At 47.1% G+C, this 25,433-nt stretch overlaps 1 protein-coding gene across 6 annotated transcripts in view; it reads left to right on the top strand.

Moving 5' to 3' along the window:
• Positions 1–25,433, top strand: part of RPH3A (rabphilin 3A) — a 265,289-nt gene that overhangs the window by 235,044 nt on the left and 4,812 nt on the right. For all 6 annotated transcript variants that reach the window (XM_038575153.1, XM_038575152.1, XM_038575151.1 and 3 more), the window contains 10 exons: positions 2,138–2,224; positions 3,894–3,956; positions 5,176–5,415; positions 7,267–7,346; positions 9,835–9,909; positions 11,364–11,473; positions 15,726–15,852; positions 18,892–18,948; positions 19,627–19,781; positions 23,430–23,511. In XM_038575153.1, the coding sequence (XP_038431081.1) occupies positions 2,138–2,224; positions 3,894–3,956; positions 5,176–5,415; positions 7,267–7,346; positions 9,835–9,909; positions 11,364–11,473; positions 15,726–15,852; positions 18,892–18,948; positions 19,627–19,781; positions 23,430–23,511 (1,076 nt within the window). The remainder of the gene's footprint in view (positions 1–2,137; positions 2,225–3,893; positions 3,957–5,175; positions 5,416–7,266; positions 7,347–9,834; positions 9,910–11,363; positions 11,474–15,725; positions 15,853–18,891; positions 18,949–19,626; positions 19,782–23,429; positions 23,512–25,433) is intronic.

Raw genomic sequence — 25,433 nt, forward strand, 5'->3', positions numbered from 1 at the left:
GCAGAGGATGACTTGCAACTCAGGCCCCAGATCTTTTACAAGAATCAAGTCAGCTCTGCACTTCCCATTCAGTAATCCCAGTACCTCCCTGTGCCCTCCTTCTCTGCAGATCTGGGACCTGGAGTTAGTACTGTGGAATAAGCCAAAATCATCCCAACTTTTCTTTAGGGTACAGAGGTCATCTGGGCATCAATATCCCTTTCATGTTGACACGCCCAAACACCAAGTCCAAAGGCCACCTGTGCCATGGAGCTGTCCCCTCCCCCCCAGCCAAAGGCCCCCTCTTGCCTCCATCCCCCATGATGTTACTTATTTGCCTATATGGCCATTTCAGTTCCGTGTCAAGGGCACAAATGCCAGGATAGGCTGTGTGGGGTCAGATCTCAGCTTTACCACCTACCAACTGTGCATTCCCATTACAGATCAAGACCAGGCTTTCATTTATTATAAAATCGGAAGAATGACAGTAATTGGTCTTATCTCATGGGGTTGCTCTAAGGATTAAGTAACTGAAACCTCACAGTGGTACTTGTAAAGATCTTGGGACAGAGCCTGGCATGCCTTGAGGGCCCAGTGTGCACGATTGTTCACTTCTTACCTCCTGGGCCAAGTATAACATAATAACTAAGGACAGGGATTCTGGAGTCATAAACTTGGTCGGAGGTCCTAGCTGCTTCTGAGCTATGTGACCTCGGGCACACTTAACTTCCATTTTCTCAACTGCAAAATGGGGACCATAATACCACACATGACATCACGTTGTAAAGGTTCCATGACGTGATGCTCACGGCCTGGTACATTTGAAGCACTCAGTGGATTTTGGCTATTACTCCTATTTTATAAGCTCATTATTTCAGTGTTTGTCTCCTTCCTCTGTGGGGGCCATGAACTCTTGGAGGAATTAAGATGGATTTTGTCCATCTTTGCCTAGGGATTGGCACTTGGTAGTTATTCAATGAACACTTGTTGAATGAGTGAGTGAACGAATGAATGAATGAATGAACAATGACCCAAATGAACAAATCACAGTGCTACCACAGGACCCTGGGACAAGACAAAGGTTTGGTAAACCCCCAACCAGAAATGGCAAAGCACCTTCTGTCATTAACATTCAAGCATCTCTGCAGTGACAAAGAGCTAAATTCAGGAAAGGTGGGATCCAGCCCAGTGACATGAGAGAGGATGGGGCTTTCTTCCAGGAATGTCATACCATCTATATGCCAGGAATTGCTGTGTATATTATCCCATTTGATTCCCCAGAAGCTGTGCAGGAGACAGTAGCACCTAATGGTCTCAGGCAGACTCTGGAGACCAAATCCCTGAATTCAAACCCTGGCTCTGCCGCTAACCAGTCAGGAGATATTAAGTGAGCTACTTAGCCCTTTGTGCTCAGCTTCCCCATTTGGAAAATGGAGATAATCCAGCACCCATTTCATGAGGTATAGAGATTAAATAAATTCTTATATGTAGAGTCCCTGAAAGGTGGCACATGGTAAGCATTAAATAGCTGTTAACTCATTATTACCCAGTAGAGAGAGTTGTTGCCTCCTTGAGACATCTGAGGTTCAGAGAGGGTGAATGACTAGCCCAAAGTCACACAGCTTATACAAGAAGCCGAACACAGAGCTAGGTCCATGTGAAGACAGAGACCAGATTCAATAATAATATTTAGCATTTACTCCATGCCAGGCACTGTTCTGTGCCCTTTTCCTGTATTGTATAATAGCATCTCCACCACAACCCTGGGAAGTAGGTACTTTTATCCCCATTTCCCAGATGAGGAGATTGATGCTCACAGAGGACTTGTGCAAGGTCACACAGGTGGAGGCAACATCACAAAACCTTCACTTTTCGACACCTGTGTTGCCACGAGTTGCCACTCTGACCTGCTCAGGGCATCTGAATGTTGCACAGAGAGAAGGCACCAAGGGGAGGAGGGGTTCTGGAGGAGCTGAGAGTGTCGGGGGCCTGCATTTAGTTCAAACCCAGAAGGCATTACCTCGTGCCCACTGAGCAGCTGCAGGCTTCGTCCTGCTTCCATTCTGTGTGTGCATGTGCATGTGTATGTGCGTGTGCATGCATGCACATGTGTGCAAGCATGGAACATGACAACTGTCTCCTTTCCTTTCCCCTTCAGGTTTGCGACGGGCCAACTCTGTGCAGGCCTCCAGACCTGCACCTGCCTCCATGCAGAGCCCAGCACCTCCTCAGCCCGGGCAGCCAGGTACCTGCAGCCCTGACTGTCACTCAGCTGTGACCCCAATGTCTCCTGTCCTTGTCTGCAGAGCCCACACGGGCTTTCTGCAAAGCCATAGCCACCAACAAACTCTCGGCACTTCAAAGATCTGAGAATGAAGCATCCTCTGGGCAGGTGGGGAAGCCAGACAAGGGTGAGACAGGAGCAACTGACCCTCATTGCCAGGGCTTCTTCGTTCATCATTGTCCCACCTCAGGCACTGTCACTCCCTCTCACAGACCTTACCTCATGCACCTGCCACCTGCGCTCTTACTCCTTAACATGTTTCTTCAAATGGATTCACTTGAAAAAATGCAGCCAAGAAAACTTGCTATCACAGACTCTCTCTCAAGGAAGTGTGGGGGACAGATGCTTCCAGAGCAGCAGTGCGAGAGCCAGGGAGAAATGGTGACCAAAGAGATGAGTAATATGGAAAAACCTGTGCAAATATGGATTGCACAAAACAATAGAAATAATGCCACTCGGAAGTTAGAATTTTGTTATTTTAGGGAGAAACCTGTAATAATGGCATAAATGAGAAACCAGTATTCCATACCCTAAAGACACCAAGAGTTTACTAGGGCTGCCGTAACAAAGTACCAAACACCGAGTGGCCTAAAAGAATGGATATTTATAGTCTCACAGTTCTGGAGGCCAAATGTCTAAAATCAAGGTGCTGGCAGGGAGAGACTCTGCTCCATGCCTCTCTCCCAGCTCCTCGTGGCCCACACCTTCCTTGGCCGGTCGGTGACATTCCCCCTGTGTCTTCACATTGTCTTCCTTCTACGTATGTCTCTCTCCGGGTCCAAATTCCTCCTTTTTTATAAGGACATAGTCGTATGGCATTAGGGCCCACTCTGATGATCTCATCTTTCCTTGATCATCTGCAAAAATGCTCTTTCCAAATAAGGCCATATTCATAGGCACAGGTGGAGGGGATTAGAACTTCAGCATCCTCTGGAGAATACAATTCAACCCATTGCAGTGGATAATTATAAAAATTACTGTAGTGAAATAAAGCAGTGCAGTGAGATTCTCAGTATACTGGCCTGCTGAAGGTGCTGAGCCCCCGGCTTGTTCTTTTCTTCTCAAAAGGGAAATTTACAAAAGTTAGAGAGGAGTTAGAGGGAAGTAGCACTTGAATGAGACGGTCCCATGATGGAGCAGGCGCTGGGACAGGCAGTGGGAACTGAAGTCACTTTCTCACTGTGTGGTTGAATGTTATTTCATGCTCCCTCCCTGTGGCTCTCCCCTGCATCCCGTGCTTTGGGAAATGTAGTTGTAAAGAATCCACTGAACCAGTAATGACCCCATAGCCATGGTGGACTCAAGGCATAAACTTGCCTATCACCTCACAAACAATTCTTACTCCATTTGTTCATCAACTTCGTAACAGCCTAGGGGGTAGGTACAGCATCCCCCTGTCAGAGAGGAGGAAACTGAGACCCAGGAAGGAAGCACAGAAGTTTGAACCTGGGTCTTTCTGACCCCAGAAGCCCGCAGTGGGGCCATACCTGCAGCCCTGGCTAGCTCTGCCCATCACCTGCTGCCCCCAGGCCTGTGTCTACACCCCTGAAATCGGGGGTGGGGGGTTAGGGAAGAACACCCAAGTGATGCCACCTTCTCTGCTCCATCTGTCTCTCTTTTCCCCATTCAGGGTCTCCAGGAGGCAGCAAACCCAGCCCAGGGCCAGCAGGACGCTTTCCAGATCAGAGACCAGGCAAGTGTTTCCTTCTTCCCGTATCTGTCCAGTGAGTACCCCTTTCCCACTTCCTGGGTGGGAGAGAGAAGGGGCTGCCAGAGCTTTGCCCCTTCTGTACCCAGAGACCCATCTGATGAGCCCAAAGGGGCCTCCCTAATTCCAAAACTCTAGATAGTCCTAAGACTAGATAGATAGAAACAGACAACACAGATGGTAGTTAAGAACACAGATGGCCTGGATTCAAAACCTGGCTCTTTCACTTCCCAGCTGTTGGATCACTTCCCAGCTATCAAGTCACTTAACTTCCCTGAGCCTCTCTTTCCTCATCTCTGAAATGGGAATAACCTCAAGAATCGATGGGAGGATTACACAAAGTAAGGCATAAAAAACCTTAGCACATGGCCTGGGATAGATTAAGATCACACTAAGTGGGGACAGCTGGGTGGCTCAGTAGTTGAGCATCTGCCTTCGGCTCAGGGCGTGATCCCGGGGTCCTGGGATCGAGTCCCTGCTTCTCCCTCTGCCTGTGTCTCTGTGTCTCTCATGAATAGATTATAAAATCTTTAAAAGAAAAAAGATCATATTAAGGGACAGTGATTCTTCCATATGAAGTACATGCATCGTCATCAGTTACTAGAGCTACAGCTTATTCATTACTTTCTAGCTCACTTCTATACACGTATTAGATAATTTTAAAGAGATAATAGCTACTGCCCTTTGAGTGCCCTCAGGTATTATAATTCCCATTTTACAGATGAAGAAACTGAGGCTTAAAGCCATTAAGTAGCTTGTCCCAGGTCACATAGCAGAGATTCAAACCCAGGCTGTCTGGCTGCAGAGCCCACACCACTGATCAGTACCCCCATGAGGTGTGTTTCACCTGCATCTGAATCAGCTCCTGGGACTTGTTATAAGACATGGACTCCAAGGCCCCGTGGCACTGCCTGCTGAGTCCGGGCGGGGCCTGAGAACCTGCATTTTTGCAAGCTTCCCTAGGGTGATTTTGACAAAGGCAGCATTCTGAGAACCAGTGAATAACATGGTGTGCCTCTTTCTCCCCATCAGCTGGTTGTGGTGATCCTCCGTGGCTGGGCTCGGGTGGGTGTGGTACAAGGCTTTTTGAGCACTGGGTATACAGTAGGTGGTCATCACTAATGGTCATGCTGCAGCAGTCACTGCTGTCATGACACAGAGATTCAGCTGCCTCTTTCCTGCCCTCTCCCCTTCTCCCCTACAGAGGTGGCTCCTGGAGACCCTGGCTATGCCGGGGCCACTGCCCCACTCCGGGAGGAGAGAACAGGGGGAGTTGGGGGCTACTCAGCACCCGGAGCCAGGGAGGACCGAGCAGGCCCCCCACCGGGCCCTTATTCCCAAGCGTCTGCTGCTGCTCCCCAGCCTGCCGTGGCCCCTGCCCGCCAGCCCCCACCCCCAGAGGAGGAGGATGACGAAGCCAACAGCTACGATTCGGATGAAGCAAGTAGGTGGCACTGACAGGAAGAGGGTCTGGGGAGAATCACTCCAGGGTGTCATCCCCGGGGAGAGAGGAACAGCTCCCCCCAATATGCCAAGCCTAATAAACGTATTAGCAAGTTATAAAGATACCAATTTGTGTTACTAAATTCACAAAATAACATCAGCTTTCTAAAGAATAGGTGCTGTGTATGTTTTCTGGTGATAAAAAAAATACGTAACGTCAAAGTTACCATCTAAATCATTTTGAAGAGTACGATTCAACTGCATTTGCAATGTTCAGATGTTCAGTTTGGTGGTTCCTCAACAAGGCAAACGAGTACCACATGACCCAGCATTTCACTTCTATGTATATATACATATGTATTTTAATAGCCTCCAAACTCTTCTAAAAGTAATTTCTTAACCATAATTTTAAAATTCCTAGACATTTCCTCCTGCATCCATCCCTTCAGTGACTTGTAAAGTGCCTGTTCTGGGCTTCGCCCACTCAGACCCAAAGTCCTAAGAACACACACACACACACACACCCCACTGACACTTATCCTGGGTGTGTCTGAGCAGTAGGGGAGAGCTGGGGTCGCCTTTGTGAACTGGAGGGAGACACGGATGGATCCAATATGTGTTGTGGGGCTGGGGGCATTCCAGGAGCTCCTGGTCAGGTGGACAGACGGGACACATACAGGGGAAGTGAACCCATAGTTAAAATCAGTGGCCCGGCTTTGGCCCATCATGTCACCTCTCCTCGGTGTAAAATGGGAAGCGAATACTGCCTCCCACACACAGCTGAGGGGAGGGTACACAGAGTACCTCCTGGGAAAGTGCTTCATAAACCTGCAATCGTTATTATTATGTGGTGCTAAACACCACAAGAGGGATTATGATGATGTACTATGCACATCAGAGGTACTAATGACCAATACCTGCTGAGTACTTACTTTGTGCCCACCTTTCTGCCCTTCTGCACACTGGTACTCCTGAGCAGCATCCACGGCTCCTTCCTCCTGTGTAAATGTCCCCTCACTGACCTGCCAAGCCTAGATGATCCCTCCCAGCTTGTATCTGTTCCTATTACGTCTGCCCCCGGTGATTTATAACAAACCTATCACTGTATTCAACTATGTACTATTCACTCAACTCTATAGTTGACAAGTATTTTATTAAGCACATACTATGTACCCCCCAAAGTCCCAGATACTAGGGACACCATGGCAAAAAAAACAAAACAAGCAGAAAAAGAAAAACAGCCAAAATGAGTGAGCTAGTGGAACTAACACTCTAGTGGATAGAAATAGTTAATCTACCAATGAGTTCACTTCAAATGGAGATAGCACAACAAGGAGGAAATAAAATTGGGCAATGAGCATGATCGTGGCTGCTTTAGGAGTGATGAGCAGGGAGGGCTTCTCTGAGGAGGTGATATTTAAGCTGAGATGTGAATAATGGGAAGCCACCAGCCATGTGATGATCTAGAGGGGGAGAGAATGCCAGGCAGAGGCAAGAGCAAATGCTGTTATTCCTTTAGCAAATAAGTGAGCACCATGTGCCCAGCGCTATGCCCAGTGAGGACACAACAGTGAATGAGACAGTCACAGCCCTTGCCCTCATGGGGCTCTCCGTCTAGCCGGTCAGAAGTCATTAACTAAGCAATTACATACATGATTGACTGATCACAGGTGTGCTGAGGGCTCCGAAGTAGAGGAGGGTCCACCAGGATGGGGTGTCCAGAGCAGGGACCGAGGCTTCCCCTCTGTAGGCTCAATGCCCAGACCAGACTGGGCACATGGTAAGTGCTCAGGAGATGTTTGTTGAATGACTGCACGAATGTTCCCTTGGTTCCTGCCTCTGCCCCCTCCAGCCACCCTGGGTGCCCTGGAGTTCAGTCTTCTCTACGACCAGGACAACAGCTCCCTGAACTGCACCATCATAAAAGCCAAGGTAAGCCAGGAGCCAGGGCTGGGGACCACTTGGGATGCTCTGGCGTTTCTAGGCTGCTTGGGGATGATGTGGGTTACAGGCCTGTCAATCTGTGACAGTGACGGTAATGAGAAAGGGGCAGGAATTAGCCATGGACCCTTCCTTTGGAGGACTTCCTTGAGGGGTGATCCCAAGGGATTTTCACTGAGCTGTAGCTGCCTCCTGGGAGTGGAAGCAGTCGCGCTCCAAGGGCAGAGCAGAAGTCTGCCCAGCCCCAACCACAGCCCCTGGAGGGTGCTGTCCGGGCAGCGATGACAGCCTGACTTGACGGTTGACATGCCCACCGAATAGCTCCTTCTGCTCATGGGACTGTCAAGCTGGAGCGGCAGTGGGAAGGGGGGAGCCCATTACCGCAGAGACAAGGACATCTCCCTGCTGCGGGGCTGGGGGGGCGGGTGGAGCCAGCTCAGCTCCAGAGCCCGAGGAGAGCTGGATGATGCCGGGCGATCCCAGAAACTAACTGGAGATTCCCCCGCCACACACCCAGCCCATGTGGAAGCATGAGCAAGGCCCAGGAAGCGGGCTTCCTGGGTTCAAATACTAGCTCCCTTGCTCCCCAGCTGTGTGATTTGGGGAAAGTTACTTAACCTCGCCAAGCCTCAATGTGCCATTTGTAAATCCAGGATGATAATGTGCCTCTCCCAGAGGGACGACTGGGTATGACATGTAAGGCAGCCACACATTCCCATTTGCCCGGGACAGTCCCTAGCCATGCCCATGAGCTGGCCGGAATAATTAAAAATTCCCAGTTTGGATGATAAGTGAGGCTAGTGCTTAGCACAACTCCTAGATTAGACACACCCCAGGCCCGTCTTCGGCAGGTTTTACTGAGCACCTGTTTTGTGTTAGTCACTGTAGCAAGTGCCTACGTGCTGCAGCAGCACGGTGAGGGGAGCACATTCATGACCTTCATCCATCTTCCTGGGAACCTCGTAGGTAGGGATCATTTATCGGCCCTGTTGTACAAAATGGGAAACTGAGTCTCGGGGAAAGCCAGAGGCCACACGGCTGGTAGGGATAGCGCTGGATTTGCATCCAGATGGAAAGGTCCCACTCCGTGCCCATCCATCCATCCCCTCCCTCAGCTCCGAAATGGGGGAGAGCCACTCCATTACACCCCCTTGAGACAGGACTACAGAAAACTCGCATGCACCCTTGGGCTGAGCAGGTGACGGAGATGAGACGAGTGTGTAAGATGTTCGGCTGTGGCAGTAACTTTGTTTAGCTGGCATGAGCAGACCCCAAACAAAGACGTTCTCATTCAGATTTCAAAAGCAATAGTGTCTGCCCATTCACAACCTGGCAATCCCAATAGTCATTCCAGAGAGGTTCACTGAAGATCTGCTTTGTGCGGGGCACTGCCTGAACACTGGTGAACCCGGAGTGAGCGAGGACTGGCCCTGCCCTCCTGGGCTCACGTCGGGGACATGGCCCAGAAGCAGTGGCTGCGTGTTCCCTGGTGGTATACACCTTCTGGGGCTTTCCACGGATGATTTACTTAATCTTCGCAGGTTCTGTCGTCATTCCCATCTTACAGAGAGGTTAAGTGACTCGCCCAGATGACATAGCTAGGAAGTGGCAGGGCTAGGGATTTGAACCAGTGTAGCCCAGCTCAAGAGCCTGGGCTCTTACCCACGAGGCTACTCTGCCAGCTTTCCCCCTTGGGCCCCACTCTGCAGCACCCTTTCCCTGTTGCCCATAATGTGGGATTAGTGCTGTGAGAAGGAACAGTGGGAGCCTAGAGGCAGGACACCTGTCCAGCCCTGGGATAGGTAGAGGGACAGAGTATGTTTGGGCCCCAGGAATTTGCTCATATAAACATATTAATTGAATTCCTATCCCAGACAAACTCCCTTCCCCCCACAGTGTCTCACTTGAGCTTCATTCAGGCTCTGGGAGAGGTGGCAGTGGGTAGACATTGTGATCCCCATTTTATGGATGGAAAAACTGAAGTCTCAGAAATGAGTGCAGGGGCCAGGGCCAGAACTTTCCCCTTTCCCCAGCTTCTCCTTCTCTCTCTCTCTCTCATCCTTCTTGTTCTGGAACATCTCTTTCCATGCTAGGAATAACAGTCCAGCCTTGACGCAGCAATCACTGTGTGCCAGGTTCTGTACCCAGCACTTTATGGGTATAACCATGTTTAGTCTTACCACTCCATGAAGCAAATACTATTATCCTGTTTGACAGATGAGGAAAATGAGTCTCAGAGAGGTTAAGGAACTTGCCTAAAGTCACACAGCTGGCAAGTGACATGGCCAGGCTCCAAACCCTGTCTGCCTGATTCCAGCATTTTTTCCAAAATACTCCATTTCCCTTCTCTGTCTTCAGAAGAGGAAGCACACGGGTGGACCGACGGGCAGGACAGATGTCAGGGGCTGTGCCTATTGCCTCTGACAGTTGAGCGCCAGGCCCTCCCAAGGCCCTCAGGCTGTTGCCTTTTCTCTTGCAGGGACTGAAGCCCATGGACTCCAATGGCTTGGCTGATCCCTACGTTAAGCTGCATCTCCTGCCAGGAGCTAGCAAGGTACCATATGGCCTGGGCCTCTCGGCAGGCTGGACACATGGGCCCTGGCAGGCACCCAAGGTTCCCAGCTCAGAGCCTAAAATAGCCCCCTTATCTGGCCCCAAATTCCCCTCCTTCCTGAGTGGCAAAATCCTTGCAAGGGGTGAGGGGTAGCGGAGAGTCACTCTCCCTCAAGGGGCAGCTCTGCCCATTTCTCCAACCCAGAAATATGGGATTCAGGGAGCTGCTGAAGGCCAGGAGAGAGGCAGGAACCCCTATTATGCCATCCGTCTGCTCAGATAGCTTCAGGGGCTACCCAGTGTTGACCATGGCCCCCCTCCCCCACTCACTTTATGTCCCAAATCTCATCTCTCAATAGAAATGAATAACTCTCTCCAGGCTGTAGTGCTAAGCACTTAAGAAAATGTTCTGTTACCGAGTGAAAATACACCACTGTCCCACCCACCATTCCCTCTCCTTCCAGCTCGCTCACCTGCATGTCACTACCTTGCTCTGGGGAAGGACGATGGAACTAATTCTCCTCTCTTTGGTTTGACCCACTCAGAGCCCAGGGCTAGAGATGAAGGGGGACTTTCCTGGATTTTATTTTCTGCTTTGTTGTGTTCATTGGACATACATGTCCTAAAAAACAAGGGCAGCTGTACACTTGGTTGCATGATCTTGGAGAAATGGCTGTTAAAAATCTCTGCAAGTATGAAATGCCCCATAACACAAAGAGTACACACATGCGTGCGTTCACACACACAGTCTCTCACTCTTTGTTTGGATCAAGAAAGGAGAGTCCCTCACCTGGCCATGGCCAAACTGTGAAGTGTTTGGCCACTATTCATTCTAACTCCCCACTGACTTTGCTTTTCCTCAAGACTCTCTACTTTGCTCACTTCTGAATCCAAGCTTTCTTTGCCAAAGTGTCCAGTGAGCCATTTACATGTTAGTACGAATTAGATTTGTCACCAGGCCACTTCTTCTGGATATAGTGTATTTTTAGCTGTCTTTCTTAGAGTAAAATGAAAGCCTCGTCCCCTGAGGACTTTCAGGCATGAAGGATGCTATTTCGTAACACAAGAAACTATTTCAATACCTCCCAGAAACTGTTTCTTCACTGCCTATAAGTGGGTGACTCTTTATTTCTGCCTTTCTAGCCTATAAATTGTACTTTTTTTTTTCATCAAAGGAGGATGTCTCTGCTTTTTAATATAAAGTTCAAAGAGAGGGCTCAGCACATGGAGGGAGGGGTGGCCCAGTGTCCAGCAATGATGATGGTCATAGCCAGCATTGGGGACCCTCCACTAACAGAAAGCATACATGGGGAGCAACTGAGCCCCCGGACACTTGTGAGAGGAGTAGACTATTACATCACCCACCCACCGCCCCAAGTCAACCCAAAGGATGGATGGGGCTGCAGGGCTGGCTCTCTACCAAGGCAGCTGTCTGTGCATCTCTCTGGGCTCTAGTCCAACAAGCTTCGTACAAAAACCCTGCGGAACACCCGGAACCCTGTCTGGAATGAGACCCTTGTCTATCATGGCATCACAGATGAGGACATGCAGAGGAAGACCCTCAGGTACTTGCTGGGCGGGGGGCAGAGAGGAGGCCAAAGCTGGGCAGATTGAGATGTGCAGCTGCCAGAGGCCGCTCTTTAAAACATACCTGCATAGTTTTTTCTTTCTTTCTTTCTTCTACAAAAATTGTGTATGTTTCCAGTAGAAACTTTTGAACATACAGATACACAAAAATCTTAACATCTTGGTGTCTGGACGTTCAGGTTGCATCTGTATGTATTTGTGTGTGTGCATTTACATAGGTGTGCAAAAGATTCTTATAAAATTAAGCATTTCTAAAAATGGACCATTCTAATAATTAATCAGCCTCCCTTAACAATATATTGATGCCATTTTATATTCTCCTATAGTGTTTTGTTAAACTTCATTTTTAATTATGTAATAAGTAAATACATTTTTCTTGTAAAAAATAATAGAAAAGGCAAAGCTTCTTTAATGTTTTCCACAGGGGTGCCTGAGTGGCTCAGGCTGTGGAGTGTCTGCCTTTGGCCCAGGTCATGATCTCAGGGTCCTGGCATCCAGCCCAGCATCGGACTCCCTGATCAATGCAGAGTTTGCTTCTCTCTCTCCCTCCACCCCTCCCCCAGCTCTCTCTCTCTCTCTCTTCTGCTCTCCTCCCAAATAAATAAAATATTTTTTAAAAAATTAAAAAAGATAAACGTTAGTCTCCTCCACCAGTCTGGGGTGAGCGAGTGACTACAGGCATATTCCTACTACTTTGAGTGTGTGCATATTCCTATTACTGTTTACAATGCAAAAAGTATCACACTGTATAGATCTGGAACTTTTCTCTTTTTTTTTTTTTTTTGGAACTTTTCTCTTAATGATATCTCTTGGAGTTGTAACCATGGGAAGTTATTTATATCTGCCTAATATTTGACTGCTTCAGAGTATCACGCAGAAAGGTTTATCCCAGATTTTAAAAAATGTTTTATAATGAAATATTACAAATATAAAAGTGTAAACGTAATAAAACAAATATCCACAAACTCAATACTCAGTCTTTCAGAGAATCTTAATATGTTTCTCTATGTACTTTGGCTTTTTAAATTGTTATTTTCAAGAAAGAAAGCATTTCAGATGCAGAACTGAAGCCTCTCTTGAATACCCTCTCCCCCCTTTTCTCCCTTCCTCTTCTGGGCTAAACACCATACTGAAACTTATGGGAGTCATTCCCAAGGGTGTTTCAGCTACATGATTATGTATCAATAAACAATGATGGTATTGTCTGGCATGGTTTTAAAATTTTTAAGGATTATTTATTTATTTGAAAGAGAGAAAGAGTGGTGGGGAGGGACAGAGGGAGAAGGAGAATCTCAAGCAGACCCCTCTCTGAGTAGGGTGCCTGACATAGGGCTTGATCTCACAACCCAGAGATCAGGACCTGAGCTGAAATCAGGAGTTGGGACACTTGACCAACTGAGCCACCCGGGAACCCCAGGCGTGTTTTTAAACTTTATGTAAATATTTATCAGTTGATTCAGGCAGTGCCCAGTGGAAGGACATTTAGTTTTTTTCCAGCTTCTCTGTTTTACAAAGTTGCAACAAGCATCCATGTGTATATACTAGTGTTTCCTTAGGATAGAAGCTAAAGGGGAACATTTGTTGGATGATAGTACATGTTTGTTTTTTTACAAGTCATACAAACTGCTTTTTAAATTGGCTTCTCCATGTACATTCCCACCCACTACACCATAATTCTAAGTAAACATTTTTATTGCAGGGTAACATCCATTTAGAAAAATACACACATAAAAACTCTACAGATTGATGAGTTTTTGCAAAGTGAACATACTGGGATCTGAGAACAGAACATTCCCAGTCTACAGACACCCTGCCCCGGTGCCATCCCTCTAGTGAGGACCTTCCCCTCGGGGTGTTCACTATCTAACTTCTAAAGGACAAATGAACTCAGTCTGGTTTTGTTCGTTACATAAATGGAATGGTAGAGCATGACTCTTTTGTGTCTGTCTTCTTTCACTTAATATTGTATTTGATACTTGCCCAAGTTGTGTGTAGCTGTAGATTGTTGATTCTTGTCACTCTATTTTTTTTAGGATTTATTCATTTATTTGAGAGAGAGAGAGAGAGAGAGAGCACACTGGGGTGAGAGGGACAAAGGATGAGGGAGGGAAAGAATCCCAAGCAAACTCCTTGCTGAGCACAGAACCCAATGCGGGGCTTGATCCCATGACCTCAAGATCATGACCTGAGCCATCAAAAATTGGACATTAAACAAACTGAGCCATTGAGACACCCCATCTTATCACTCTGTAGTATCCGATTGTGCAATTATACCACACTTTTATTTATTCATTCTACTGTTAATGGACATTTGGTTGGTTTTCATTTGGAGGCTATTATAATAGTACTGCTAGGAACATTCTAGTGATATTGTATTATGCATGATTTTCTTTCTAGGAGTGTAAAGGTTGAATCATAGTGTATATATATATGTTCAGCTTTAATAGAAACTGACAATTTTCCATAGCAATTATAGCACTTGACACTCCTCCCAGCAATGTACAAGAGTCCCAGTTCCTCCACAACCTCATCAATACTTTTTCATTTTGGCTTTTCTGGCAGGTATATAGTGGTGTTGCATTTTGGTTCTGCCTTTCCCTGTTGACTAATCACAACACTATTTTCCATATATACAGTTACATTTTTATGGTTATTTCATGATTTTCTTAAGTAATTCCCCCTTATAGAATACATACATTATTTCTGCTTTTTCACAACTAGAAACATAAAGAGGATAATCATCTTTGTTAAATATTTTTACACTTCTTATGTCTTTGAGATAAATTCCTAGAACTGGCATTGTTGGTTCAAAAATGATGTTTATGAAGTCTTTGGAGGCACACTGATTGCCCTGCAGAGGGAGGGGATTGGCTACGTGCTCACCAGCCAAGTAGAGACAACTTTCTCGCCCTCCAACACTTCAAACATTGTTCAATAAATGTTGATGGTCAAGGGGGAAGATAACATTAAGTCCCTGCCTGTCCTCTAGACTGCCAGGAGGACACATCCTTCCTTCCCTTTGGTGTATGTCAGACTGAATTATGTTGTGACTAGTCCTTTTGGCTTCCTGAGGGACCTTTCCATGACCTGCCCTTTCTCTGTGTGCCTCTCTTCTACTCAGTGCTGTGCAGAGTAGATAACAAAGGGCAATATAGTGTTTGAGGATTCACAGAGACCTGAATTCAAATCCTGATTCTGCTCCTTACCAGGGAAAAAGTATTCAGCCTCTCTGGGCTCCAGTCTCCTCTTTAAAGTAAGAAACCCAGATGTTTGCATGGAGGACAAATTAAAGAAGGAGAGGTTAACTAAGCTCCTGGGCTAACTTTGCAAAAGAGGATGCTCGAATGGCCATAAAGTATTCCTTAATCACCGGGGAACTATAAATTAAAACTACAGTGAGATACTATTGCTCACTCAGAAAGACTAAAATTAAAGACTGACAAAGTCAAAGTTAGCAAAAATGCTTGAGCTGTTGGTGGGGTCTAATTGGTAGAACCACTCTGGAAAACTGTTTAGAAGTTTCTACTGAAGCTAAACTTCTGTGTAGCTGTGACTCAGCATTTCCATCCCTAGGAAGATACACATAGAAATACATCCATGTACATACAAAAAGATTCAGATGTGGATGTTCTGTGGCAGCTTTATTTCTAATAGTTCAAAGCTAGAAATAAGCCAAAACTAAATGCCCATAAGTAGCAGAAGTATTATGGTATAGTTACACAACGGAATACTATACAGCAGTGAAAAGGACAAATTACTATAGACATGGATGAAGCTCACTGACGTAATGCTGAACAGAAGAAACCAAGCATAAAAGAAGACATACTACCTCATTTTATTTATATGAGGGTCCAAAACAAGATAATATGAATCTTGCCAGAGGCCAAGATAGTGGTTATCTTTAAGGGAGGTCATGACTAGACCAGGAGGGTCTTCCAGGAGCCAGAATGTTCTACATCCTGATCTGGATGGTGGTTACATCGGTGTATGGATATGCAAAAACTCAGCAGGCTATAAATTTAAGATTTGGGCACATTGCTGCTTATAAGTTACACTGTAATAAAGAAGAAACAGAGTACTTGTTTGTTGTAGTAGTAGTGTAGTGCTTGAAACTGAAATATTCCTATGCACATTAAGCATGCCCTGCCAGTATCAATCATAGCCCTTGGTATACAGTAGTTGCTCAATATAAGCTCTTCATTCTCTCCCCACCCCTTATGTTGATCGCAGGATCTCTGTCTGTGATGAGGACAAATTTGGCCATAACGAGTTTATCGGTGAGACCAGATTTTCACTCAAGAAACTGAAGCCCAACCAGAAAAAGAACTTCAATATCTGTCTGGAGCGAGTGATCCCAGTGAGTGCCTTTACCCAGAGGGTGTGATGGGGAAGAAGGGTTGGGGGGCTGGGGCCTTCCTCTGGGCCTGTGAAGGGGGTGATAGATCGGCAGGGGGCCTGACAGTAGAGGTGGGAGGGAGAGTTCAGGTCAGAACACGGGGGTTGCATCCCAGCCCTGCCTTTTTACTAACCCTGTGCCAGCATCACTTCTCTGACGTCAGAGTCCTCCTGGGTGAAACTGGGAATGGCCATGTGGTGTGGCAGTGTGGCCTGCCTGGATTCAAAGCCTGGCTCTACCACTTTCCTGCTCCCTGGTCTTGGCCAAGGGTCTGAACTCTTCTGAGCTTCGGTTTTTCTTGTCTACAAAATGGGTGTTATAACAGGATTTGTGCCAGAGGAGGGTCGTATGAAAGATATAATCAGAACAGAACCTAGTGTATAATAAGGACTCATAAATTAACTGTTGTTATCAGAGAAAATAGTTCTGCCTTGCTCACTTTTGTCCGTTGTGAATTCATAAAGCACCATGCAGGTCTACAGGGAGCCAGACTCCCTGGATCTGAATCTCAGGCCCTGCCACTTATAATCTGAGCCAAATTATTTAACCTCTCAAGGCCTTAGTTCTCTCGCCTGTCAGATGGAATAATGTAGACACCAACTTCTTAGAGTCTTCTAAGGATTAATGTGGGAGTACAGATAAAGCACTGAAGCTGTAACTGCTAGGTGGGGTGCTCGCCTTTTGGGAAAGAACAGGAACCAAACCAAAGCTCTCCAATTGGGCTGTACCTCAAAATCAACTGGAGATTTGTATTTTGATTTTTTTATAGTTTAATGTATTTTAATAGCAGACTTGCAGGAACAGCACAAGAGACAGACAACATTAAAAACATGTATTTGCATGTAGGACAACTCAGAAAAGTACAGTGAATGTCTAGTCGCTGGAATCTACTGTATGATATAAATATCACAAACACCAATTAGCTGCCATCAATAAGAAATCTACTTGTTTAAAATAATAAAATAAAATAAAATTCCAAATGCTGGCATTGTCTAGAAAAATATAACAGATTTATTTATCACCATTATAAAGTTGAACCTACTAAAAGGTATTTACTGGAACTGACTTGCATTCATGCTTTAGGTCCCCACATTTGTTAAAAATTCACACACATGGAAGAAAAAACATCTAACGTTCTGAACTACTGATAACAGGAAGAAAAAAATTTTTTTTAAAGAATGAGGTGTTTTCCATCATAGTGGAATCTTAAGCGTGTTCTTCATGTGGTGGCGTGCCAGCTGGATGTCTTTTGGCACAGTGGTTACACGTTTGGCATGGAGAGCCCACAGACTGGTGTCTTTAGAAAGATCCAGCAGGTAGGCTCCCTTGCTTCCTGCAAAGCACCCATAGCCACACTCTGGAAGCACAGATCTCTTTTGAGGTCCTGCACAATTTCCCACACCAGACGCTGGAAAGGAAGTTTGTGAATCAGAAGTTCAGTGGATTTCTGATAATGTCTAATTTCACGGAGGGCCACGGTGCCAGGCCTGTAACGATGAGGTTTCTTCATCCCTTCTGTAGAGGGTGAGGTCTTGTGAGTGGCTTTTGTAGCCAGTTGCTTCCTCTGTGCTTTACCACTGGCCGATTTGTGGGCAGTACGTGCCACGGCCCAGAGACCTCCTTAATTCCCCTCCTTCTCCGTGGCTGGAGACGGTGCTGGTGCTGGTGTCAGCGAGCCGTGGTGGCTGCCGACACAGTTCTCAACTGGAGATTTTTAAACGAGAGCTTTACAAACTAAGATTTGTGGGGATCTCCCTGGAGATCCTGACTTAGTGAGATAGGGTGGGACCCACCAATCTGTATTTTTAGGGATAATCCAATCTGCCCCTTTTACATACAGGCCAGCTTGGGCCCAGAGAGGCCAGTAAGCTGGCAAGGTCATACCACAAGTCAGTGGCTGTGCTCTCCAGCACCAGCCAGAGCCCAGCTCCCTTGCAACCACCAGGGCTCCTGCTCCCCCTGGGCAGCGGGCCAGCTCCCCATGGGGACACTGTCGGGGGGGCAGGAGGGGAAATCCTGCAGCATCCTCCCACCAGATGGCCAGCCCAGGGATAGAATATCTGTATGCCACACCGTATTTGTGTAGCACAAGCAAAAGAACAAGACACTACAAAGCAAATTACAAAGAGCTATTTACACCATACCCCAGGCTCCAAATAAATCATCAAGAGTGAAGCATTTCCTCTGGGCCTTTGCCTGTAACAGTTGTTTCTTCAAGCACCCCCTTCCATCCCTCAGTCCATGAGTCAAGTTGGTCAGGACAGTGGCCGGGCCCCCATCTCGGTTGTCAGCTCCTGAGTCTGCCCATCTTGCTATGGGGGTGCAGCCAGCCCCAAAGGCACGAAGGTGGCAGGGCAGGCAGAGACCCGGAGCAGCCATGAGACCCTGCTGCTCATCTCTTTTGCTCTTTGCCCTTAACCTTCCCATCACCAACTCTGCCCACCAAGGGCAGGGGCCTCATAAGTGCTATGTCCTCTTATTCTGGATCTCAGTTGTCCTCATCTCTAAAGTGGGGAGGTTGGATTTAGTCACTGCTTTTCACATAGTGTTTCCCCCAGAGCCCTAGAATCCCCCAAAAGGACCTTAGGAGCCATAGGGGAAGAAGTAGCTTGTGGCTCAGACCCAAGATCCCTGGGCCACTTCTACCAAAACAGATGAAATCTTATCCATTTTATGTATAAGGCACTCTGCCACTTGTTGGCTGTGTGACCTTGGGCAAGTGGCTTACCCACTCTGATCCTCAGTCTCCTCATCTGTAAAATGGGTTAGTAATACATCCTAGGTCATAGGCTGGTGTGCATTAACATGGTCTGTCAAATGGTCAACGTTATATAAACTTTACCTAAAAGGGGAAAAGCTGGAGGGCCGCAGAAGCTTGGAGAATCCACCCTCATGGCTCTGGATGTTAATGGAAGGGTGAGGGTTTTCTGGTCCTTCTTATGTAGGGAGATGAGCCTCATAAACTCATGTTATCCTTCCTTTCTGTTTCCTTCCTCTAAGATGAAGCGTGCTGGAACCACCGGGTCAGCCCGAGGCATGGCCCTTTATGAGGAGGAGGTGAGCACTGAGTAGGGTATTGAAGCTACGGTTGGGGTCCACCATCACACTTTTTTCCCCCTCCTGACCCCTTTCTTATTCTTTCTCCTAAAACCAGTTGCCTGTCCTCAGTTTACCATGAGAGAGGTACCCTTGCCCAAGGCATTAGAACATGAGATCAAGTGGATGCTCTTCCCACCTGGAGCCCCCGTAGTGGGGAAAGGCCACCCTCTCACACCCTTGAGTTCCCGCATCTTGTTGGCAGAAGCTCTGCTGGCAGTTCGTCAGGACCAGAGCGATGCCACCCTCCCTCCCTCTGGGGTGACATAGGGCAGGCTGCCAGAGGCTGGGGTTGGGCTACTTGTTTGTGCTGTTTGTCTAGGGCCCTCGTGCAACCCTAGGGACTATAATTGTGAGAAGACTGGTTGACTCAGGCAAATATGAGCTCAGAGTCACACTGGAACTCAGGACTCTATGTCTAAGTGGGAGTAAAGCCCCCCACCCTCATGTGCCTTGGCCTTCCACCAGTGTTGCTGTCACCACTTGCGGCTCCCTGAGACTGCTGTTCATGGTGCTGACCACTCTGTGGCAGGCCAGCTCCTCCTACTGTCCACAGGCTCCTCCCTAATGCTCGCCATCCATCCAGCTGCATGGCCTCCTCCCCTTCCTGGGCCCACATGCCCTCTTCTCCTACTGCAGCAGGTGGAACGTATTGGTGACATAGAGGAACGCGGCAAGATCCTGGTGTCCCTTATGTACAGCACACAGCAGGGAGGCCTCATCGTGGGCATTATACGCTGTGTGCACCTGGCCGCCATGGACGCCAATGGCTACTCAGATCCGTTCGTCAAGCTGTGAGTCATTGGGAATGTGAATGGACCCCAGAGGGAGCCCTAGATCCTTGCAAAGGGAGAACCAGAGCCCTTCCCCAAGATCATTGAACATTGAGGCCCAGAGAGGGAAATGAGCCTGCCCAAGGTCATACAGTGAGACGATGCCCAGAACTGGCTAGAGTAGGAGTCTGGAGTCTCAGATAGTCAGACTGGTGTGTCACTCACCCATAGGAGGAGTTTTGTGGGCTCTGTCTCCTCTGGTGGGAGAGAGGCAGTCGATGAGATTGCAGTTACCCCATTTGGAGCCCCCTAGAATCAGCAGCATGTCTCTCCAGGAGTCCAGAGCCCCACCACCAAAGAAGCAATCCAGCTTTTTCCAGATGCAGTCTGGAAATGCTCAAAGAAAAAGGCCTTAGACGTTGGGCTATTCCCATAATCTCCACCATGGGGAGTCAGAGAGACATGTTATTTGTGTGAGTCCAGAGCCTCTGGAATGATGCCACAATGGGATTCAACAGACAAGGGCTTCACTAGTGGAAATGCCTGAGTGAGGGAGCTGAGAGAGCTGTTACACCGCCATGTGAGTCTGACTCACGTGAGCAGAGGGGAGAGACAAGGGCCAGTGGAAGCACCCCGGATGCAAGTGCGGCAAGGCCATCAGAGTCCTCAAGGCCAAACCCAGCCCTCAGATAAGTCCCCTGTCTCCTAAGAGCGGGACCACTGTAATATTCCTGCCACCTTCACTCCTCAGCAGGGAGCAGGGCCTTGGCACGAACAGGGTTGGGTTTCCAAGTGCAGCTGCCAGAGCCTCAGCCAGGTATGCTCTAGCTTGAGGTCTGCCCAGCACATTCTCACGGCCACCACTGAATCAAACGTGGGGTTCCACTCCCATCGCTGCCAGCCGCTAGCCATATAACTATAAGCAAATTTTCATAATCGCTCCAAACCTCAGATTCTTCATTGGCATAATGGAGACGGTTTCTAATTATTTCCAAGAATGGGCACGAGACATAAGGCTCAAATAAGATCTCATATAGAAAGCAATTAGAAATGTGCCTGGTACAGAAATATTTGGCTACTCTCAATGGAATTCTCCATTGCCTTGTGGCAGCTATCTGTGTGTTTCTGTGGATATAGTTGAAAGCCTGGGCTCTGGGTCCAGACTGCCTGGGTTTGAATCTTAGAGCCAACAGCCTTCAGTACTCTCTACCTGTGTGACCTTTGGCTGGTGCCTTCATATCTCTGGGCCTTGATGGCCTCATTTGTAAAATGGGAAGAATAATCTTGGTCATTAGGTTAAGAGGCGGACACCAAGGCTAAATGAGATGTGCAAGAGATTTATTGGGGGAAATGCCTGTGAAGAAAAGCTAAGAGGGAGCCAGAGGAGGACCAGAGGGAAAGCAGATAGGGAGGAGAGGGCTGGGAGGATGGCTAAGCAGGAAAAGTCTTAGATTGCAGTACGGTTCTGGGGAAGTTTCAGCTCAGGTGATGGGGAATGTTTGAGTGCCAAGTCACTCATTGGAGGAGCCCTGCATCTTCTGGCAGCGGGGCTGCCTCCTGCCCCTGCCAGCCCAGGTACTGGCTGGGAGCAGCCAGGGGCCAGCGCAGCCACAGTGAGAACATAGTGATGAGTTTGGAACCCAGTACCCAGTCCATTTTGCCCCTAGAGCTGGAGATCTGAGAGAAGCATTGTCATTGGGTCTGGTACATAGTAAGTGCTCAATAAGTATCTGCCATTATGGTTATAAATCACTACCACTGCTATTCCTACTCATGGCAAAGAGTGTTTATTGATGTTCCTTCCAGCCTGGGAGACCTTCCCTTCCACTGTCTACCTCTCATAATAGAATGCAGTGCTCCCCTTAAGGTCATGGCTAAAGATCAGGCCAGGGTGGACTTGGTTCCGATTTTCTTTGAATGAGGATTTAGTGAACAAAAGAATGCATGAGTCAGGGATGAATTTGATTTCTAGGGGTAACTGCACTTTGTTTTCTCATGTGATCCAAAAAAGAAAATTAGCTCATAGGTGGCTGTCCTCACTCTATTTCATCCCAGCCACATGCAGACTGTTTTTCTCAAATAATTCTCCCTACCACCCCTTCTCCCATCCACCCGTCCCTGCAGAGGAAGTAGCAATCCTGTGGTCACCAGGAAAACAGCTGCCCTGGTGGTCATTGTGGGAAAAGCTAACAGAAGGCCGTTAATCTGTTTATGATCAAATAAAGATTTTTAAAATCAAAATTGCCCTTTATCTTTGCTGAGCACTTCATAATTTTCATTCTCCCCTTTGGTTTCTTCTTTAAAATTGTCCTCAAGGGGCACCTGGGTGGCTCAGTTGGTTAAGTGTCTGCCTTGGGCTCAGGTCATGATCCCAGGGTTCTGGGATAGAGCCCTGCATAGGGCTCCTTGCTCAGCAGGGTGTCTGCTTCTCCCTCTTTCTCTGCTGCTCCCCCTGCTTGTGCTTTCTCTCTCTCTCTCTCTCTCTCTCTCAAATAAATAAATTAAAATAAAATAATAAAACTGTCCTCAAGGCATTGTGAGGTACAGGCTTCCAGCCATGGAATGAATGAATCACAGGGATGAAGGCACAGCATAGAGAATATAGTCAATGGTATTGCAATAGTGCTGCATGATAATGGTGTCTACCCTTGTGGCGAGCACAGTATAAGAACAGAGTTGTCAAATCACTGTGTTGTATACCTGAAACTAATGTAGTATTGTGTGTCCACTATGCTTCAATAAAAATAAGTAAATAAAATAAGTTATACTCAAAAGCAGTTCTGTAAGTGAGGGGAAAAAAATGTTTGCCCTCTTTACAGATTGGGAAACTGAGGCATGCCGAAGCTACATTTACATTCAAAGTTTCCCAGCTAGTGGCAGCTTTAATCAGAATCCTTATGTCTCAACTCTTAGGAGGCTTGGGCCCATTTTATTTATTTGCTCAGAAAATATTGATCAAGCACCTACCATGTGCCAGGCACTGTGCCTTCACTGGGGAAGAGCCTTCCAGCCAGAGGAAATGGTATGTGCAAAGGCCCTGAGGTGGAAAGGATAGTGAATGGGAGTGGGGTGAAGAGCATAGCATAAGACTAGGCTGGGCTGGAGCAAGGACCCAATATGCAGAGCCTTAAAAGCCACATCAAGGATTTTGAACTTTTTCCTGAGATCAAAGGGAAGCCACTGAATAGTTTGAGGAGGCTTGATTGTAAACAGATTTTTTGCATCTTCTCCTTTCTGTCTGTACAGTCACAGCCTCATCAGGACTTGGGGCAGCCTAAGGGGTAATTGTGCAACTCTAGGCACCACCATCTAGGCTTTCAATCAGATCCAATGGGACAAAGTATTGGCTAAGAGCACCAACTCGAGGCAACCACTGGTTTGAGTCCCCAGCTGTGTGACCTGAGGCACATGTCTCAACTTCTCTGGATGCTCAATTTCCTTGCACATAAAATGAGTGGTTGTAGCTCTACCACTGGGGTTTGTTGAGAAAGAAATATCCCCAAGGTGCTTATTGCAGTGCCCGGTAGATACACATTGGCCATTGTTAATGTTGATTCAGTTTCTGATTTGTTCAGTTATTCTCCTGACATGGGAAGGAGCCTTTGGGCTCAAGAGGCTGCTCTTATTTATTACACTTCCTCCACAATAGCATCTCTTGTCTCCTTTCAGCTGGCTGAAACCGGACATGGGAAAGAAAGCCAAACATAAGACCCAAATAAAGAAGAAAACCTTGAATCCCGAATTTAATGAGGTAAGGCTGCCCCATTTTTGTCATGCTCTGAGATATTTCCTGTGTGTGAGAAAGGAACAAGCTCCCTACTAGAAAGTTATAAAGCACATCAAAAAAGCTTTCTCAGGCACCTGGATGGCTCAGTGGTTGAGCGTCTGCCTTTGGCTCAGGTCATGATCCTGGGGTCCTGGGATAGAGTCCTGTATCAGGCTCCCCACAGAGAGCCCGTTTCTCCTTCTGCCTATGTCTCTGCCTCTCTCTGTGTCTCTCATGAATAAATAAAATCTTAAAAAAAAAAAAAAAAAAAAAAGAACCCACAACATTTGACCTATGGTTTTTTTTTTAAAAAAAAAAAAAAAAAAAAAAGCTTTTTCTCAGGGCACCCAGGTGACACAGGTTTCAGCTCAGGTCATGATCTTGTGGTTGTGGGACTGAGTCCTATATCGGCTCCTTGCTAAGTGCAGAGTCTGCTTTGGGTTCTTTCTCCCTTTCCCTCCCCGCTCTGCCTGTCCCAGCTCATGCCCTCTGTCTCTCTAAAATGAATAAATAAAATCTTTAAAAAAAAAGAAAAAAAGCTCTTTCTAGGGTGCCTGGGTGGCTCAGTCAGTGTCTGCCTTCATCTTGGGTCATGATCCCAGGGTCCTGGGACCAAGCCCCACATCGGCCTCCCTGCTTGGTGGGAAGCCTACTTCTCCCTCTCCCTCTGCCCTTACTTGTGCTCTCTGTCTCTTGAATAAATAAAATATTAAAAAAAAAAAGCTTTGTCTCATAGATCCACTTAAATTATCTAAAGATAGATGATGAGTTCCTTGTATCCAGGGGGAATGAAGCCAAACACAAAGGCTATAGATTAGGAATGTCATAGGAGGAAGCTGCATTTGGAGACAAATTGAATGAAACCATCTCCAACTAATAGTTTGTGGTCTTGAAATTTAAAGAATAAATAGGGGTAGTGATGCCTTTTACCATCCACCCAATTGGCACTGCCTTCTCTCTCGCTCACTCCCCATGTCCATCTTGAGCATCAAGTCCTGCTAAGGCCACTATCTACATACCCATTGAATGTGCCCCTTCCTATTGTCTCACTGTTTCTTGTCTGGCATCTCATGTGTGGACTATTGCAGAAGACTCCTGACTCACATCCTTGTGTTTGGCCCATCCTCACATAAGCATGAGCTTTCTAAAGAATGAATCTGAAATTTTCATCCCCATTGCTTAGCCCAGCAGTGATACCTTAACTTCTTAGTGTGACAGTCAAGCCCTTTCAAACTCACATCCCACCCCTGCCACATCTTATACTCCCCTCCTCAAGTCACACTAACATCATGTGGTTCCTTGGCACATCTCTTAGCCTTTGCACTGGCTGCTCCCTTTTCCTGGACTTCCATCTCTCTTCCTCTCCGGCAGACTCCTAGTCATACCTTAAGAGTCAAATATGCTTTCCTCTGGGCTTCCAGACTTTCTGTGTCCCTGCATCTCATGCTGTCACCCTGGATTTCAGTTATTTGTTGACAAGCCTGTCAGATACTAGGGGTCCAGAAATATCTATTGAATGCAATGATCTGATGTCAGCTTAGAGTCAGCTAGCATTGGTTTTTACCAAACATTGGAAAGTGGGCAGAGAACTACAATACAATGTGCTTTTCGTTGTTTTGCTTTTGAAATGCATGTGCCCATATGAGCAGGCATGGAGAAGGTTCTGTGTAAACAGAGCTCAGAGTATCATGGGCCAGTAGTTCAGCACATCCTCCTCTCAGGACCCTCTTTCAGTTGACCCCTAATTTCCTGACTCTGACTCCTGAATTTTGAGTAAGGAGCCAATGACTGCTGTCCAGCCCTACCCTCTCCTGGAGTCTGAATGAGTCACTGAAGAAGAAATCCAAATAGCCAATAAGCCCCATTAGCAACAGAGACAAGGCCAGACACCAGGTTTTGTCACAAAC

Source organism: Canis lupus, chromosome 26, assembly GCF_011100685.1.
Source record: "Canis lupus familiaris isolate Mischka breed German Shepherd chromosome 26, alternate assembly UU_Cfam_GSD_1.0, whole genome shotgun sequence".
Classification (NCBI taxonomy): domain Eukaryota; kingdom Metazoa; phylum Chordata; class Mammalia; order Carnivora; family Canidae; genus Canis; species Canis lupus.